This window comes from Carassius gibelio, chromosome B1 (assembly GCF_023724105.1).
Source record: "Carassius gibelio isolate Cgi1373 ecotype wild population from Czech Republic chromosome B1, carGib1.2-hapl.c, whole genome shotgun sequence".
Taxonomy (NCBI): Eukaryota; Metazoa; Chordata; class Actinopteri; order Cypriniformes; family Cyprinidae; genus Carassius; species Carassius gibelio.
The window spans coordinates 21,657,725-21,674,129 of NC_068396.1; the positions used below are offsets into that span (position 1 = coordinate 21,657,725).

A 16,405-nucleotide genomic window follows, 5' to 3' on the forward strand; every position below is an offset into this window, starting at 1 on the left:
ATGAAATACCACTAAATGGAATTGAAATCTAAACCAGAATTACATTTTTCCTTCACATTAAAGTGAGACAATGTATTTTAATAATGGGGGGGGGGGGGATCCACCTTTCCCCTTTACAAAACTGGAAAACCTTTAAATACATATAAAGTGCAGCCAAATGTATCACACATCTTCCTTATGCAACAAAAGCCATTCAAAGAAGCAAATGCAGCCCCAAAAGCAAACTGACCTGTCTGAAACCGTAAGCTTGGCAAACCCGTAGGACACCTCGGAGCTGAAGCAGGACAAAGCAGATGCAGACATACGAACAAAAACCAAAGCAGCAGTAAGATGAACTACAAATCCCACACACCACAGCTTAAATAAAACGTCTGTCTGCATGTTTATGTAGACCAACAATTTCAAGAAAAGTGTTCCCTAATTTCTTGTGGACTGGATAGGTGCTGGTGATATGTTCAGTTTAACAACGTGATCTGTTGAATATTAGATATTGAGTCTATTTTTCAGCTACAATAATGCAATGTCTTCACTGAATTTATTTACTGAATGTCTTTACTGAAATGAAATCATCTTCATTTGTGTGCTTGCATTTTAAATTATGCACTAATATTTTTTTTTACTGAATGACAGCCCTAATATTTACAGAAATGCTAAATCCTAATGATTTCTTGACATTAACAGCTACAACTTCTCTTCCAACTTGTGTTTGGCATATTTCTTACCACTGACTCTTTGTGGTTGAGTCACACTCCACTTCTGTCTTTAGTGACTGCTGTGCTGCTGCTGTTTGCACAGTGGTCTGTCTGTTCTGTGTTGCTTCCACCTTCTCTGCATTCTGATTGGATGCCACTGAAGTGGTAGCAATGGTTTGGTTGAAGAAGGGCGATTTAATATAAGTAGTGTTTCCATTTGATGGCACATCAGTGCACTTCTGCTCCTAATATCGGCAGGAGGTATATAATAACATTGTTATTGTTCTTATTTACCATTCATCATGCTTTAGAGTCTAAAGGCAATGGAACCTCTGTATAAAAATTTAATTTACACGTTTTAGAGTGTAAATGAGGGACATTATAAAATGATGAAGCAACAGGGATTAATGCTATAACAATCTTCTGACCTCAGTACCACTGTGCTCCTCTCCATAGAGCTCCTGCTGAGCTCTCCTCCACTCCTCCTCCAACTTCTCCTGATCACGGCGATACTTCTCCTGAAACCAATGCAGAAAAAAAAAGTCCACTAGCAAACATTTGTCTATTTTTTTTTTATTAGCTTTTTACATTGAAAGCTTTATACTTGAGAATGCATGTCAGTAGGTAGCTGGTTGATAGGAAAGTATGCAGTATTTCTATATTGGCATAACTATATATTAACTACAATAAATGACTATAACTGTACTGAAACTAAAACATAAAAAACAAAAAGAGGATTTATGTGATTTGGTGTTTGGTGGTACCTGCAGAAGGCGCTCTTGTTCCATCTGCCATTTCTCCTGTCTCCGCCTCTCCCCCTCATGATCCCATGACCAGCGAGAGGACGTGGTACTGATGGAGGGAACCTGCAGCTGATACCCCCCAAAAAATAAATGAATAAACAACAGAAATAATAATAATCAGAATTTAAGATAAAGACCCAGAATAATGACTTAATTTAAACAACAGAAGCGACTCACATCAGAGATGGCAGACTCCGAGCCACCTAGTAAAAGAAGAGGGGACAAAAATGATCCATTTAAACAGCACAATAAAGCACACACATAGCCATAAGTTTTCCATCCCTTTAACCTGTTGGGTCATGCTGCTCCGCAACCAAAGCCACCATGGTCAAGCACATAAATGCACACTCATATGATGGTATAAAGGCTTTAAACAACACGCAAGACAGAGACAAACATGATGAGCGTGCAAAAACACCTCAGAGGAGTAGTGTACACTACAGAGGAATCAAACCACGGAATGGCACTAAATTATAAGAGACTAGCGAACTCAAAATTGTCAACTCTGCAAAGATACACTGTATGGCAGGAATCACAACAGATACAGAAAAAAAGACAGAAAGAGAACGAGTAACAAACAGCAGTCCTCACATACAGCCAGTTACAGCGTATCACAGCACACATCTTTATTTACCACAGAGATAGACCCAGGAGCTAATCGTGGCACCTGAAGGACAGAGCATTAGCTTTCAGAGCAATAAAATGGAAAGCAACAAAAACCCAGAGCAGTTTCAGATCTTTCTGTTCAGTCCAAGAGCTTGACTTTAAAAAAAAGCTTTTAGTACATTCAGTAGTGAGAAAAGAGCATGTCAAATGTTAACTTAAATGGGGGACATATTTAATGTGTGTACTAAGTGCTTTAGTTAGTCAGGTCCTTAAAACACAGAATAAGCAAACCCGTCTGTTTTGGAATGAATTCAGATATTAATATTCAACAGAACAGACTGCACCAATACACTCAATTAAGAGTGTGCTTAATACAAAATCAGTCGCAGTATAATTAAATAAGCTGCAATGTTCGATTAGCCGCTACAGCTTGAGTGAATGCCGTTACCTTTTGTCATCAAAAATTCTAACTTTCTTCTATGATTTTTCAAAACTATGTTCTCATAGTCTACAACACAGGTGGGGAGAGAACAGTGGAAAGAAACAGTCATTTCCCATATTTTTGAGTGTCTTTTAAATAACGTGAAAATTCTTCAGTTTAACCCTGAACAAGGAGAAAGTTCTGACTGCTGAAGTGGTCTTGAGCACCCACCTTTGTTTCTTAGAGAAACTGGATTGTCCTGGATACGTCCATTTACCATTCCCTGAAAACATGTAAAATCAAAATTAATTTTTTTAATATAGAATGTACACTACCAAATATTTTTGTGTGTGTGTGTGTATGTGTGTGTCTATATATATATATATATATATATATATATATATATAATGTCATAAAGTCATAAGTAAATACAATAAGTTATTGCAGCTTTAAATAATTGGAATATATTTTAATATACAAAGCTGAATTTTCAGGAGGCCATTACTCCAGTCTTCAGCATGCATTATCCATCAGAAATAATTCTAATATGTAAATTTCATGCTAAAAAAAAACATGCATTATCATCATCATCAAGGCTGTAAACAGTTGTTCCGCTTACTATTTTTGCGGAACAGCGATAAATGTTTTTTTTCCCCAGACATATCTCATGAACAAATTTCAAAAGAACAACATTTAATGGAGATATAAATCTTTTGTAATATTATAAAAAGCCCTTATTGATACTTTTAACCAATTTATTGCATACTTGCTGAATATAAGCATTAGTTTCCTTCAAACAAGTTATTATTGATCCTGTTGAGCGATAGTGTAGCCTTAAGCATTCGATGTACAGGTAAGCATATGAATTACCAACTTGGAGATAAGTATTAAATGACAACATTTAAACAACAACCACAGCTAAACTGACTGATTTCCCACAGTCCACCACATTCATTATACACCGGTCCTGACTCACATTAGCAGGCTGTCCGTTGACTTGTGTCTTCACCATGGTCTCCACTGGAGAGGTTGTGCTAATCGAGACATACTGCTCGGGCCGCCCTACAAGTGTTGAATTGGCACTGGTCAAATTGATGGTCTTATGGCTCTTGTATGGTAGGGAAGGTTGGTCACTGCCCCAGTCTGTCCAGTACCCAAAACATACACCAGAAATGCCAAGCCACATGTTAGTGAACTTGCGATTCAGCATAGTGATTTGTGAAAGCGGAATTTTAAGTTTTAAGTATTTTTTTTTTTCATATATACACGTCCATTAATGAAACCAAAGGGGTGCTCTTTCCCCGATTCCCTTTAATGAAACTGAAGCAAATATTATTGATCAAGTGGTAAAGAGGAAAAAAAAGAAAGACAGTGAACCCACAGACTAATCAGAACTGACAGTGAGACTGACTGACAGACAGACCACCTTCCCACAGTCACAGAAAGCAACAGATCATGTATCTTGACTTTCTGGGCTCATAAAAATCAGAAGCAGATGGAACAATGCCAGAAATATACCTATATTTTAAGTGCTTCTTAAATCAGATTTTTTTTTATTACCATTTAATTGTGAGTGTGACAATGTAAAAAAAAAATCATTTGTTATTAGCGCAACATTATTTCAAAATAAACATTTTAAATTATGCCGTTTACATAGATGAAAGTTTGCTTCTTCAAGGGAACAGATTTGGAGAAATGTAGCATTACATGTCTTGCTCAGCAATGGCTCCACAGCCTTGAATGGGTGCCGTCAGAATGAGAGTCCAAACGGCTAATAAAACCATCACAATAATTCAAAAGTAATATAATTAATGTTTGTATGAAATTAATACATCATGATAGGATGTATTAAACTTCAAACCATAGCTTCCATAATATTGCTTTCTCCAGTGAAAAAGTCATCTTGTCTGAATCAGGAGAGAAATCTGCACAGACCAAGCACTGCGTTTACACAGGTGCAAGCATTTTTTTTTTTTTTTGATAGAGGACTTGTCTTTTAGCAATGGAGGCAACAGTTTGAAGTTAAAAATGCCTTAATGGTCTGTTGTTGTTTTTTTCCACAAACATTCAGCTATTTGGGTTATTGTTATTAACAGCTGTTTGGAATCTCATACTGACGGCACCCATTCACTGCAGAGGATCTGTTGGAGAGCAAGTGATGTAATGTGTCAGATCTTCTGATCTGTTCTGACTCAACTACATTTTGATGATGATCCAAGAGTGAGTAAAGTTAAAGCAAATTGGGTGGAGTATTCCTTTAACAGTGCTACATTAAAAATCACAGAAAGTTTCCACATCCTCACCATTCTGGCCATGTCGTCGGATGTCCATCAGTAAAGTGCCCTTTTGATGTGCTGTGTTCATACTGCCCTTAAACTGCTCATAATTCATTTCAGCCACTCTGCATCCACCCAGTGCCACAATCTCATCACCCATCAGCAGACCACACAACTCTGCTGGGCCGCCTGTGTGATGCAGAGCAAGAAGATGAAGCAAGACAAGGCTGTGCCTTCAAGTCAAACTGTGAGAGTACATAATCAGGTTTACTTCAAGATCTGGAAGAACAGGACATTTTAGATTTGTATTGAATACAAATCTTGTTCTCATGGCTTTTCAATCATTGGCATGTGAAACAATCTGGTGATGTGTAAACAGGATGGTCAAAAAATGTACAGTATATCGGTACAGTGATGGCCAAAATTACTACAACACTAGTATTTCCACCAAATAAAAAATGGTTTTGAGTCAATTATTTGATTTCTATATTTTGCTGTAGTGTGTCAGTAGAAAAATGTTGACATTTCCAAACATACATTTTGCCATTAACTGTACGAATCCAGTGAGATTTTTCTGACAACAGCCATTTGCTCTACACAGAGATCTGATCTCATCATCATCCAGTCTGTCTGGAATAACATGAAGAAACAGAACAAACTGAGGCAGACTCAATCCAGAAGAACTGTGGCAACGTCTCCAAGATGCTTCAAGAGACCTAACTACCTGAAAAACTATGCACAAGTGCACTGAGGGCAAAAGCTGCTTTAAACGCTAAGGATGGCCACACCAAATCTTGAGTTAATTTAGTAATAAATATAAGTTAATTGATAAAGAAAATCTATTTATGACAGTATCCTCATTTTACAGCATATATGGATTCAGTGATTTTTTTTTTTTGTGCACTGTTGCAGAAATCCAGATGTTTTGAATGCATTCAATAATAGTACACATACATTGTAGACTGTACCATATTTAATTACCAAAATTTGTGCTTTTTTGTATGTGTGCATTCAAGTTTTCTTTATGTAAAAAAAAAAAAATGTCAATGTATTACCTGACTTGCAGCACTAAATGGAACTGAAAACAACAGAACAGGTTCATACATCATTGATGAGGCTCTACATGTAGGTTAGTGTGTTTAATGGAATTCTGGGGAAGGTGATCAACCTGAGCCTTCTACACCTAATGCCACACAATACGGCTGATTAAAAGGATCCCAAGTGTCAGAACCAAACGCTCTCAGTCTCTTCCATACAATGAAACAGCTAATATAACATACAATAGATGGTCTTTACGTTATATTTCCTGCATCCATGGCTGCCCTGAACTGCTTTTTTAAGTGCACCGGTCACAGCTGAATCACTCAAGCTCCTCTCATTCATGAGGATATATCCTAAGCTCAGGAACAGACTCCCTACAGGACTTCTTCGGTTTAATCAGACTAATGCACAGTAAGAAACACCTTCACTGTTCTCTATAAATCATTCATAATCGATCTAATTCCAGAATGCTGAGAATGAAACTGTGGCTGAACAGAAATTTGGCATAAACCAAAATTAAAGAAACAAATATGCAAAAAAAAAAAAAAAACACCATTCATCATGAATTCCCAAAGAAGCAAACTGAGAAAACTTTTAGGCCATTTTTTTTTTTTTCATTTTTACTCAAAAGAAATGAAATGGTAATCTCATCGCATCTTCATTCATACATAAACACACAGCACCCTATTTCCCTAAACAGAGATTCTGTATGGTTGAAACAACTACATTTATAACCATATATTCAACCTCTATTAATTCTAAACTATTTGTTTGGAACGGTTTCAAATTATAAGTCTTACCAGGTTGAACAGATTTCACACGAGCACCAGTTGAGTCCCAGTGAGCCTTGAATCCAAAGTCTCTCCCACTGTTTGGCTTCTGATTCAAACAGACTCGCATTTCACTTTGACCCACCTGAGTGAGCGAGAGAGAGAGGGATACACAGGTAGAGAATGTGACACCTGAGGATCTCATGACATCATCTTCAAGAAATCTGCTCCAGTCAGTGGAACACAAACAAAACTAGAACAATTTTCTATGAGAACTCATTTAAATATAACGTAATTGTATACATGTACCGTATTTTTCAGACTATAAGTCGCACCAGTCCAAAAATACATCATGATGAGGGAAAAAAACATATACCGTATTTTTCGGACTAGAAGTCGCACTGGACTATAAGTCGCATTCATTTAGAACCAAGAGAAAACATTACCGTCTACAGCCGAGAGAGGGCGCTCTATGCTGCTCAGTGACTACAGGAGCACAGAGCAGCATAGAGTGCTCTCTCGCGGCTGTAGACGCCAATGTTTTCTCTTGGTTAATTTCTCTTGGTTCATGTCTAATTCATTTTGATAAATAAGTCGAACCTGACTAGAAGTCGCAGGACCAGCCAAACTATGAAAAAAAGTGCGACTTATAGTCCGGAAAATATGGTATATTTACAGTGCATACTGTATTATGTCAATAATATAGAACTGCTTTCATCCACTGAGTGTTCTAGGTTGGTTAAGGTTATCCTGGATATCATGATTCAATTTACTCGATTCAGACTGTCAAGCAGGGTACCTTAAAATCCCTGGTTTCAGAGACAACAGGAGATGTTTGTACATTGGAGGTGGCCGTAGTCACTTTAGTGACAAACAAGTTAATTGGAGGCGCTGACAACCTTCCATCTCTTCTCTCTTCCTTCTTGATTGGATGAGTGCTTGAACGAAAGTGGCCCGTGTCAGCAGAGGCTGTAACCCTTCCTTGACCACTAAGAAAAGAGGGTATGATTGAATGGTCTCTGTTCCCACTGAACAGGCTTTTATAAGAGTCGTCCATCTGTAGAAACCCAATATAAAACAAATAAAATGGTTACTTCTACAACCAAAAAGAAAGATCATTCTAAGGAGCTCTACAGTACCAATTTAGAACTATGTGTTTAAGAGCACTGGAAAAAAAAGGTAATATCTCAGTTGGATATGACCCTATATTTATCATGTCTACAAATAAATTACTGGTACAGGGAATACATTATTGCTTTTGTTCAAGATACGGTGACCAAAGACTGTGTTTGACCACGCATGGTTGAGAAGCTCGTCATGGAAAAGAGCACACAGACACACACACACACACAGATTGGGTTTCATGAAGCACCCGGAGTGCAGAGCAGTAGTAGTGGCCTTATTTATTATTAATAAGTCAGCCGCTAGATGATCAGGAGTAATACTAAACTTCACACATGGACCACTGAACAAACTTCCACTCTTCCTCATCCCACTACTTTACCAGGAGTGTTTGTCAACCATTTAGGTACTATTTAAAAACTAACAGTTACTGTATGGTAAGATTCTGGACTGAAAAGTATTCTTTAAGTGCACTTGGAAGTAAATGATGGGTAATATTGTCATTATATATATATATGTGTGTGTATAATTAAATATATATATATATATATATATATATATATATATATATATATATATATATATATACACACACACACATATACATATATACAGTGATTACTGATGATCTACTGTAAAATTAATATGAATAAATTTACAATAATTTCAATGCACCTTTTAGACTGACCATTACATTTCCTTAAGAGCATTACTAGTACTGCAATCCTTTCCTGTCTCATGACTGGGGAGTATGGGAGAGATGAGATGAAAATGTTAGACGCCGCTGAACAACACTTAACAATAATAATAAGAAAAAAAGACAGACAGGATTAATATCCTTGATTTAGCTTAAACTGTTTCAATCTTTATATATTTCAAAGCAAATATATAAATATCAAGAATGAATATCATTTAAAAAAAAATTGTGAACATTTATTTAGCTCTACTAATGACCAAAGCATACGTTCCAGGTATCACTGTGCACTTTCACTTCAGTTTATTTCGGTCTAGATGCATACCGTCTCAACACTAACCAATCAGACCATGCAAAATAGTGCCATAACCATCAGGAAAAAAGCTAAATAACCTTTTAACCCTCAAAAGACCGAGACCTCCACCCGCGGCTAAAAAAATAACTGTTATTCTTTAATGTTTAATAACTTTTGAACCGCTAATCCAATCTGAATGCTTTAAAAAGTGATGTAAAGCAGAGATTCTCCATTTATCTCTTTAATTTTTTTTGATTCTTTATATTTATCTCATTTGGATAATTCAGAATCCAAAGGCTTCATTCAGAAGCGCCGTAGTGTACGTGATTACGTCATCGCATTTTGACAACATTGATTCGTAAGAAGAAACCAATGCTTCCATTCCTCTGAGCCAAACAGAAATGATTATTGAAGCTTAGTCCCACCCCCGTGCCCAGATTGGTTCAAACTGTCTCATATTAAACCAATAAGTAGTCTTTTGAACATATTGCTTTGGAAAATGAACGAAAACAAAGTGAAAGTAAAGTCTGTCGTGAGTGCATGAATACAAACACAATAACACATTTGCATGAGATAACTCTCCGAAAAAGCACAACACACACACACGACAGAGTACTTTGACATAAAACAAATCAAAAACAAGGATGAAACAGTGGTACATATCTGATAAAGCACTGGAATTTATGTCTTGGGTCGCTAGGCGATGTCCCGGCAAAATCGATTCTGACAAAGATTACAGCCATTCAGCCAACGGATCGATCATTTACATTATGTATACTAAGTAAATCATTATATAATAATACAGCTCATAAAGATAGTTTGCACTATTTTTTCTGTTGCACTCTGAATATTTCTCACTCATTTTGTGTGTAGTTTGTGAATCATTTGCACTGTTTTTGCACTGTATTGCTGAAGACAGTTTGTGCAATTGTTTTTACTACATGCTGCATAGTTTGTGTTTATTGTTCATACTCCGATTGAAAATATATTTCTCAGAAGAAAAAATAGTTTTGTTTGGTTTTGTTATAACACTCTTTCCATTTTCTTTACTCATTAAAATGTTTTTGGACACATCTCTATTGTTAGTTAACGAAATGGGCCTGTTTTTCACTTGAAAGTGTTGATGATAATATTGTAATAAATGGCTATAACTTGATTGAGAAATGGTATATCTAAACAAAATTTTATTTGGAAGTGTAAAACACCCAGACACAACTTTCTAAAGAAAAATATCAAAACTTTAGGAGTTTCTGTTTGAGTACACAGTAAAAAACAACAACTGTTGCTTGCATTTTTCTTAAAATTCTGTAATTTCATTAATTCTTAGAGAAAACGAAAGGAAAATTGAGACCTCAAATTAGTTAAAATTAACCTGTACGTTCTCCCATTTATAACTATATATGGCACTTGATGCTGACTGCTAGAATAGGTCTGAAAAACAAAGAAAAGTGCAGGTGTCAGGCGCCCCAAAAATGATCTAGGTCTTTAAGGGTTAAATTGCGTGATTGTTTACAATGAGATACTACAGACCATGTGAAATGGATACGGATGGCAAAAATCTCATTAATCAGAATCATAATCCTTCACTGTAAGAATCTAAACTGAATATTTTTTTATGAACAGAAGAACAAGTGATCTATAATATAACAAGGCTAATAATGGGCACTTACTGAATATGCTCTGGGCAATGAAGACCCTTTGGAGGGTTTGGCTCCAAATGGACGTGGTGTGACACCCATGGAGAGGCGCGAGGAACTTTCTGACCTTCTGAAACCTCTGGGTAGAGTGGCAGATACGCGTGCTCCACCTGCATAAAAGCTCTCCAGGAGGCCTGCACGGCAGCTGAAGTCTGGACCCTGCCGCTTGTATGGTTCTGGATCCATGGTAGCCAGGCTGGTCAGTGAACTCCGTTCAGAGACAACAGCTGATGGAGGGGTGAAGAATTTACCAGCCGAGTCAGTAGTCTCTGCATCAGTGCCTCCGGTCAGAGCAGAAGATGTCCCGTACGTGAGGGGTGAAGCCCAGGTGGTGGACCACCCAGTACTGCTGACACTGGAGCCCGCATCACGCATGGGTCCAGGCATGTTGGAGCTGGAAGAGAGTGAACCGGCAACTGGAGTGAATGGCTGATCTGATCCCAGGACAGGAGTTTAAGGATGGGGCAGGACTCGACTGGAAAGCACATGGGGATTAGAGGTCACCCGTGCACTAAAGGGTGGGAAGGGGAGCGGGGGGGTGGAGTGGGCTATGAGGACAGGTGCTACCATTAAATGTCTCTAATGGAACACCAAGTGGTAACACTTTAGAATAACATTCAATTTGTTAACATCAGTTAATGCATTAAGTATTACCAACTAAAAATTGTTAGAGCATTTATTAATCTTGGAGGATGTTGATTTATAAATATAGGTCATGTATTTGTGAAGCCATTTGAAAATGACAGAACTGAAGCGTAGTTTCATGATGTGAAATAGTGTTATAGATGTGAAAAAGTACCGACCCAGATTCATTTCTGTACTGAAATTTTAAAAACATTAATTTCCCACTAAGATGTTTGTGCGGTTTAGCAGATTCTTCAACAGCGCTGACTGGTCATTGTTTTCACGTGTTCAACAGATATGTCTGTAATTGGCTTCAGTGCCCACACAGAAACAGACGAGAGCGTTTGAAAGCTGCATCTATCAGCAGATCAGTCAATGTGCAGATTTATTAGGGATCCGCTGATGGATCCATTTTTAACATTTCAGTTCCTGAATGGTATCGCGGTCATGTGAGCACTCAGTGAAGAGCATGAACTGATGAGCACTGAAGCACTTTAGGTAAAGTATTGTTACCTAAAGTACATGGAGATCAGTGATTCTAATGATAGAGAACTACTTCACTCTTTCCCTGCTAATGACAGAATTCATTGTATTTCTGTATTTTCACTCTTATACAGTAGGGTAGGGCTGCTCAATTATGGCATAAATCTGAAAAGTGTCTAAGTGTGCTCTGACTGGCCAGCTATCCAATGCGTTGTGATTGGCCGAATACTTCAAGCGTGTGACGGAAATGTTACGCCTCTTTACATATTGTGACGCCATGTCTGGCTGGAGTGACGAGACCCATAAAACCCATTTTAAAATTGATATAAACATGATTTCTAGTCATTTCCTCTTTTGGAAGGCCAAACAAAGTAGTTTCGCTTTCACAGTGAAACACACAGCATCTATATGACATGGCAGCGGCAACAAAAATACTACATCGAGAATAAAAGGTATACCGCCTTTCATGGAATGAACATCTGGGCGCCGTTATGCAAATCTTCCTACATAGTGACATAGACATGTGGGGGCGTGTTAGAACGAGCTGTTTCAGAGGGGTGTGAACAACTCTTATAAAGAAGATCTTTGGATTTGAGACTTTAGTCTTTTCAACTGTACAGATCTTTATGCACCAAGAGCTTGTAACACTACAAAGAGAAAATAACATTTTTAAATCGCATCATATGACCCCTTTAACAGGATTAGGAGGGGGCCATATGACCAAAACTTTATGAGTGATTTATTTAAAGAAAGTGATACATATCAAATATGTATTTTCTGTAAATAAGGTTTCCATGACATCTACATTGTAGAGACCAGCAGAATTTCAAACAAACAAAAAGTCCTCAAAATTATAGAAAATTGAATATAACTAAACTGTCAGTAATTATAAAAAATAAAAATAAAAAACCAAAAGGACAAATACGATAAAATAAAAACATACAAATGAAACAAACTGTGCTGTAAAACTTGAATGTTTTTTTTGCAAGTCTCAAGCAGTTTATAGCCTACTACAGAAATGAATAATAAAATATAAAATAAAACCGCAGTCTTCACTGTAAGAATTATACTTTTGTGTTTCTTAAAGCTACAAAATCCTTCACTCAAGAGAAGTGTGTGATTTTGAATGTGTCTTTTGTTGTTTGATTAATAAACAGTCGCAGCAGGAAAATAGCCCGCTGTCACTTTAAGAGCCATACAGATCCAAATTAACGTTACACGTGTATTTTCATTCTCATTTCCATACAGTGAAAGTAAATGGCCACCACGGCCATCAATCAAAATTTCTGTAAAAAAACTTTTATTCTCTTCTTTATGAAAAACTACAATATTTATTTATTTATTTATTTCAAACGGCACTGAATACAGCCAAAGTAGTCATCAGGCATGTGATCAGCTAGAGACAAAATATCCTCACGCCCCAAGAACTCATTATTATAAATATACATTTTAGCACATTAAAAGATATGTTATATTGTAAAAAAAAAAATATATATATACATATGTATTGTCCTGAAAAACAAAGCAGCAATTAATAATCATGACAACAATATAATAGAATACAAGTGCATCTGAATAATTATAATGTTGTGGAAAAGTTCATTTCAAGTAATTCAACTCAAATTGTGAAACTCATGTATTAAATTAATTCAATGCACACCGACTGAAGTAGTTTAAGTCTTTGGTTCTTTTAATTTTTATGATTTTGGCTCACACTGAACAAAAACCCACCAATTCACTATCTCAACATAATTTGAAGTCGGTAAAAGGTAATGGATTGCAATAGATCGCAGAATAATCGCAAAATATAAAAAAAAATTTGCAATAATATTTTGTCGTGACAAGTATTGTAATACTATTGTATCATGGGGCCTCTGGTGATTCCAACCCCTACATTATATGTTTTTATAATTAGATTTTTTTTTTTTTTGACAGCCCATGGTTCCCATTCACTATTATTATATTAAAAGACATCCTGCTAAATTCCCTACTTTGTCAGTCATTTGGGCTTAAAATAATATGAGGGTAAATTAATATGAACAGAATTTTCATTTGTGGTTGGGCTATAACTTTAAAAATATATTAAGACAAAAAGAAAATGTATTACTGTGAGAGTAAAAAAGATTACCTCTCCTCTGGCACCTCTGTGAGCTGTGAGGTCCTGATGGCACTGGTTCCTCCCCCACTGCTGATCAGTTCAATCTGCTCCCTCTCCTCAAACTTCTTGTGGAGGTTAAAGTTTGCACTCCGCCGCCGGCTCTTCCACCTGTTCAGATCCTGCAATGACAGAGGTGAAAATTTCCAAAAGAAATACTGGGAAAGAAAAAGGCCAGTCCAAAACCAAATATTACGGTTTTTATTTGGCTCACTGAGGACCCCCACAGCGCCAACTTAGACATAGCAACATATAGAAGAAACTTCATGCAACATTTTCTCGAGGAACACACAGAAAACGTTGCCAGCCTTATGTTAACCTGCTTTTACTTTTTTTTTTTTTTTACACTTCAATCTGCATTCTCCAATTCTACAATCTCCATTCACCACAATGGCGACGCAAAAACAGAATTGTCACAACTTTCATTTAAACATTTTTTTAAATAAGTACATTGCATAAGTATCCAAACCCTTAACTCCTTACTTAGCTGAAGCACCTTAACAGCCTCAAGTCTTTCTGGGTATGACGCGACAAGCTTTGCACATCAGCATTTGGGAATTATCGGTCATTCTTCTCCTCACATCTTCACCTCTCAAGCTTTGTCAAGCTGGATGAGGGCAGACGCACATTTTCAGGTTTTTCCAGAAATATTTGATTGGGTTGAAGCTCAGTCAGGACATTCACAGAGTTGTCTATAAGCCACACTTGCTGTGTTTAGGTTCATTGTTCTGTTGGAAAGTGAACCTTCTGCCCAATCTGAGGCTCTGAATGCTCTAGACTTGGTTTTCATTAAGGCCATCTCATTATTTTGGTGCACTGAGCTTTTCTTCTACTCGGAGTCTCTGCTGCTGAAAAACAGCCCCCCAGCATGAGGCTGCTACCAGCACACTTTACTTTTGGGATGGTACTCTACAGGTGATCGGCAAAGCTGGCTTCCTTCAAACATGTTGCTGGGAATTGAGATTGAGAATCTTGTTTCTCACAGTCTAAGGGTCCTTTAGGTGCTTTTTTGCAAATTCCAAGTGGGTTTCCATGTGTCTTCACTGGAGGAGAAGATGGAGTCTGGTCACATCAACAAAAGGCCCAGATCGGTGGAGTGTTGCAGTGAAGTTTGTGCTTCTGTAAATTTCTCCCATCTGCATATATGATCATGGAGCTCAACTTCAGAAATCATCAGCTTCTTGGTCACCAGTCTAGGCCCTTCATTGTTTGCTCAGTTTGGCCAGGAGGCCAGCTCTAGAAAGAGTTCTAGTTGTTTCAAAAGTCTCTCATTATGGATAATGAAGGTTACATGATTCTATGAACAATCAATGAAGCAGAATTTTTTTCTAAACTTTTTCTCAAATATATAAATAAATATATAATTAACCTATTTGACTGAATTTGTGTTTGTGGAACACAGAATCTGATATTTTGAGAAATATACTGTTTCCTGAGAAATATACTAACAACATACAATATATTGTTTTTGTCCATAAAATTCTTAAAATATCTTCCTTAATGTTCCACAGGTGAAGAATAAACCAAAACAAGAAAAACACCCATACAGGTTTAAACCAACAGGAAGGTAAGTAAATGACGACAACTGCCTTTTTTGGGGGTGAACTATCCCTGTAAACATTTATTGCATTATTAAAATCTGTGTGTTCAGTAGTTCCACAACCATGATGTAAAAAATGTTATGCAAATAAGCATCACTTACCTCATGCCACTTGGCTTCACCTTCCTTTATTCTGTCCCGGAAGCTCTGTAACTGCTCGTGCTGAACTCTCCGTATGGCTGAGGGGTCAAGGGTCACCTCTCCGACAGACCTCTGGTGACTGTGCTGTGACTCCAGCTGGTCAAAACTGAAGCAGGTGTCAGACTCCTGTGGAATGGGCTCCAGTGGGATGTCACCCATAGATTTGCTTCTGTTGAGTGGAGATGAACAGGGTCATTTAAATGATAATCTCAAAACGTTGGCTTTTACGCAAGAATAATTGTGTTATACTGGCATCTAGAGGTTAAGACTTGAACTGTACCCCGTAAAAGCGGTGTTAAAGACATTAGCATCATAAACTAAATCGAGAGATAAACCAGCAAAAACTCCACACAGTGATGGAAAATTAATAAAGTGTAATATTACAATACAACAAGCGTATGCATTAAAGCTTATGCTGTAAAATAATGATTTAACGATGCAGGAGAGACAGAATGCAAGGCACTGCTATATAGCATGTAGCAATTTGTAAAACACTGTGTGATGATTGATTTTTTAAAATTTAATTGAGGGAAAAGTCCTTCAAAAATGCACACATTCCTACAGAAAAGCAGCCTGCATAATGGAGCCACAAATGCAAAAGCAATCAGGAGTTTGTTCTTGCAAGTCAAAAAATGGCAGAACTCACCCTGTGTACCGAGAGTGTCTCATGGGAAATCTGGGAAATCATGAAAATATTTGCTTGTGAAACGCTCTTTATAGTAAATGGATATGTTTTTAGTGTCTTCCAATGGAGGATCAATTAAAAAGAAGAGTGCACCGACAAATAAATTCACCAACCCTCATGATTTTAAAAACCTGCATGACTTACTATCTATCATGGGACACACACACACACACGAAAGAGCAAATGATTAAATAAAAATAAATTCACACAATCTGTGTGCAACTGAGCTGGTATTTTTATTGGCCCAAAAAATTAATTTGACATTTCAGTGCAAGTTGTTTGACACCAGACTGTGACATG

General features: G+C 37.1%; 1 protein-coding gene across 11 annotated transcripts in view; it reads right to left on the minus strand.

The window, feature by feature from the left end:
• lmo7b (LIM domain 7b) overlaps positions 1–16,405 on the minus strand; it is a 37,647-nt gene that overhangs the window by 5,291 nt on the left and 15,951 nt on the right. For 3 of the 11 annotated variants that reach the window (XM_052545813.1, XM_052545815.1, XM_052545812.1), the window contains exons 10-23: positions 16,067–16,096; positions 15,382–15,589; positions 13,653–13,801; positions 10,391–10,811; positions 7,409–7,666; positions 6,640–6,754; positions 4,826–4,987; positions 3,499–3,665; positions 2,754–2,805; positions 1,673–1,698; positions 1,457–1,564; positions 1,121–1,210; positions 723–937; positions 230–274 (exon numbers count right to left, since the gene is read on the minus strand). In XM_052545813.1, coding sequence (XP_052401773.1) covers positions 230–274; positions 723–937; positions 1,121–1,210; positions 1,457–1,564; positions 1,673–1,698; positions 2,754–2,805; positions 3,499–3,665; positions 4,826–4,987; positions 6,640–6,754; positions 7,409–7,666; positions 10,391–10,811; positions 13,653–13,801; positions 15,382–15,589; positions 16,067–16,096 — 2,046 coding nt within the window. The remainder of the gene's footprint in view (positions 1–229; positions 275–722; positions 938–1,120; positions 1,211–1,456; positions 1,565–1,672; positions 1,699–2,753; positions 2,806–3,498; positions 3,666–4,825; positions 4,988–6,639; positions 6,755–7,408; positions 7,667–10,390; positions 10,812–13,652; positions 13,802–15,381; positions 15,590–16,066; positions 16,097–16,405) is intronic. The other 8 variants (XM_052545816.1, XM_052545814.1, XM_052545823.1 and 5 more) reach the window with 5 other exon arrangements.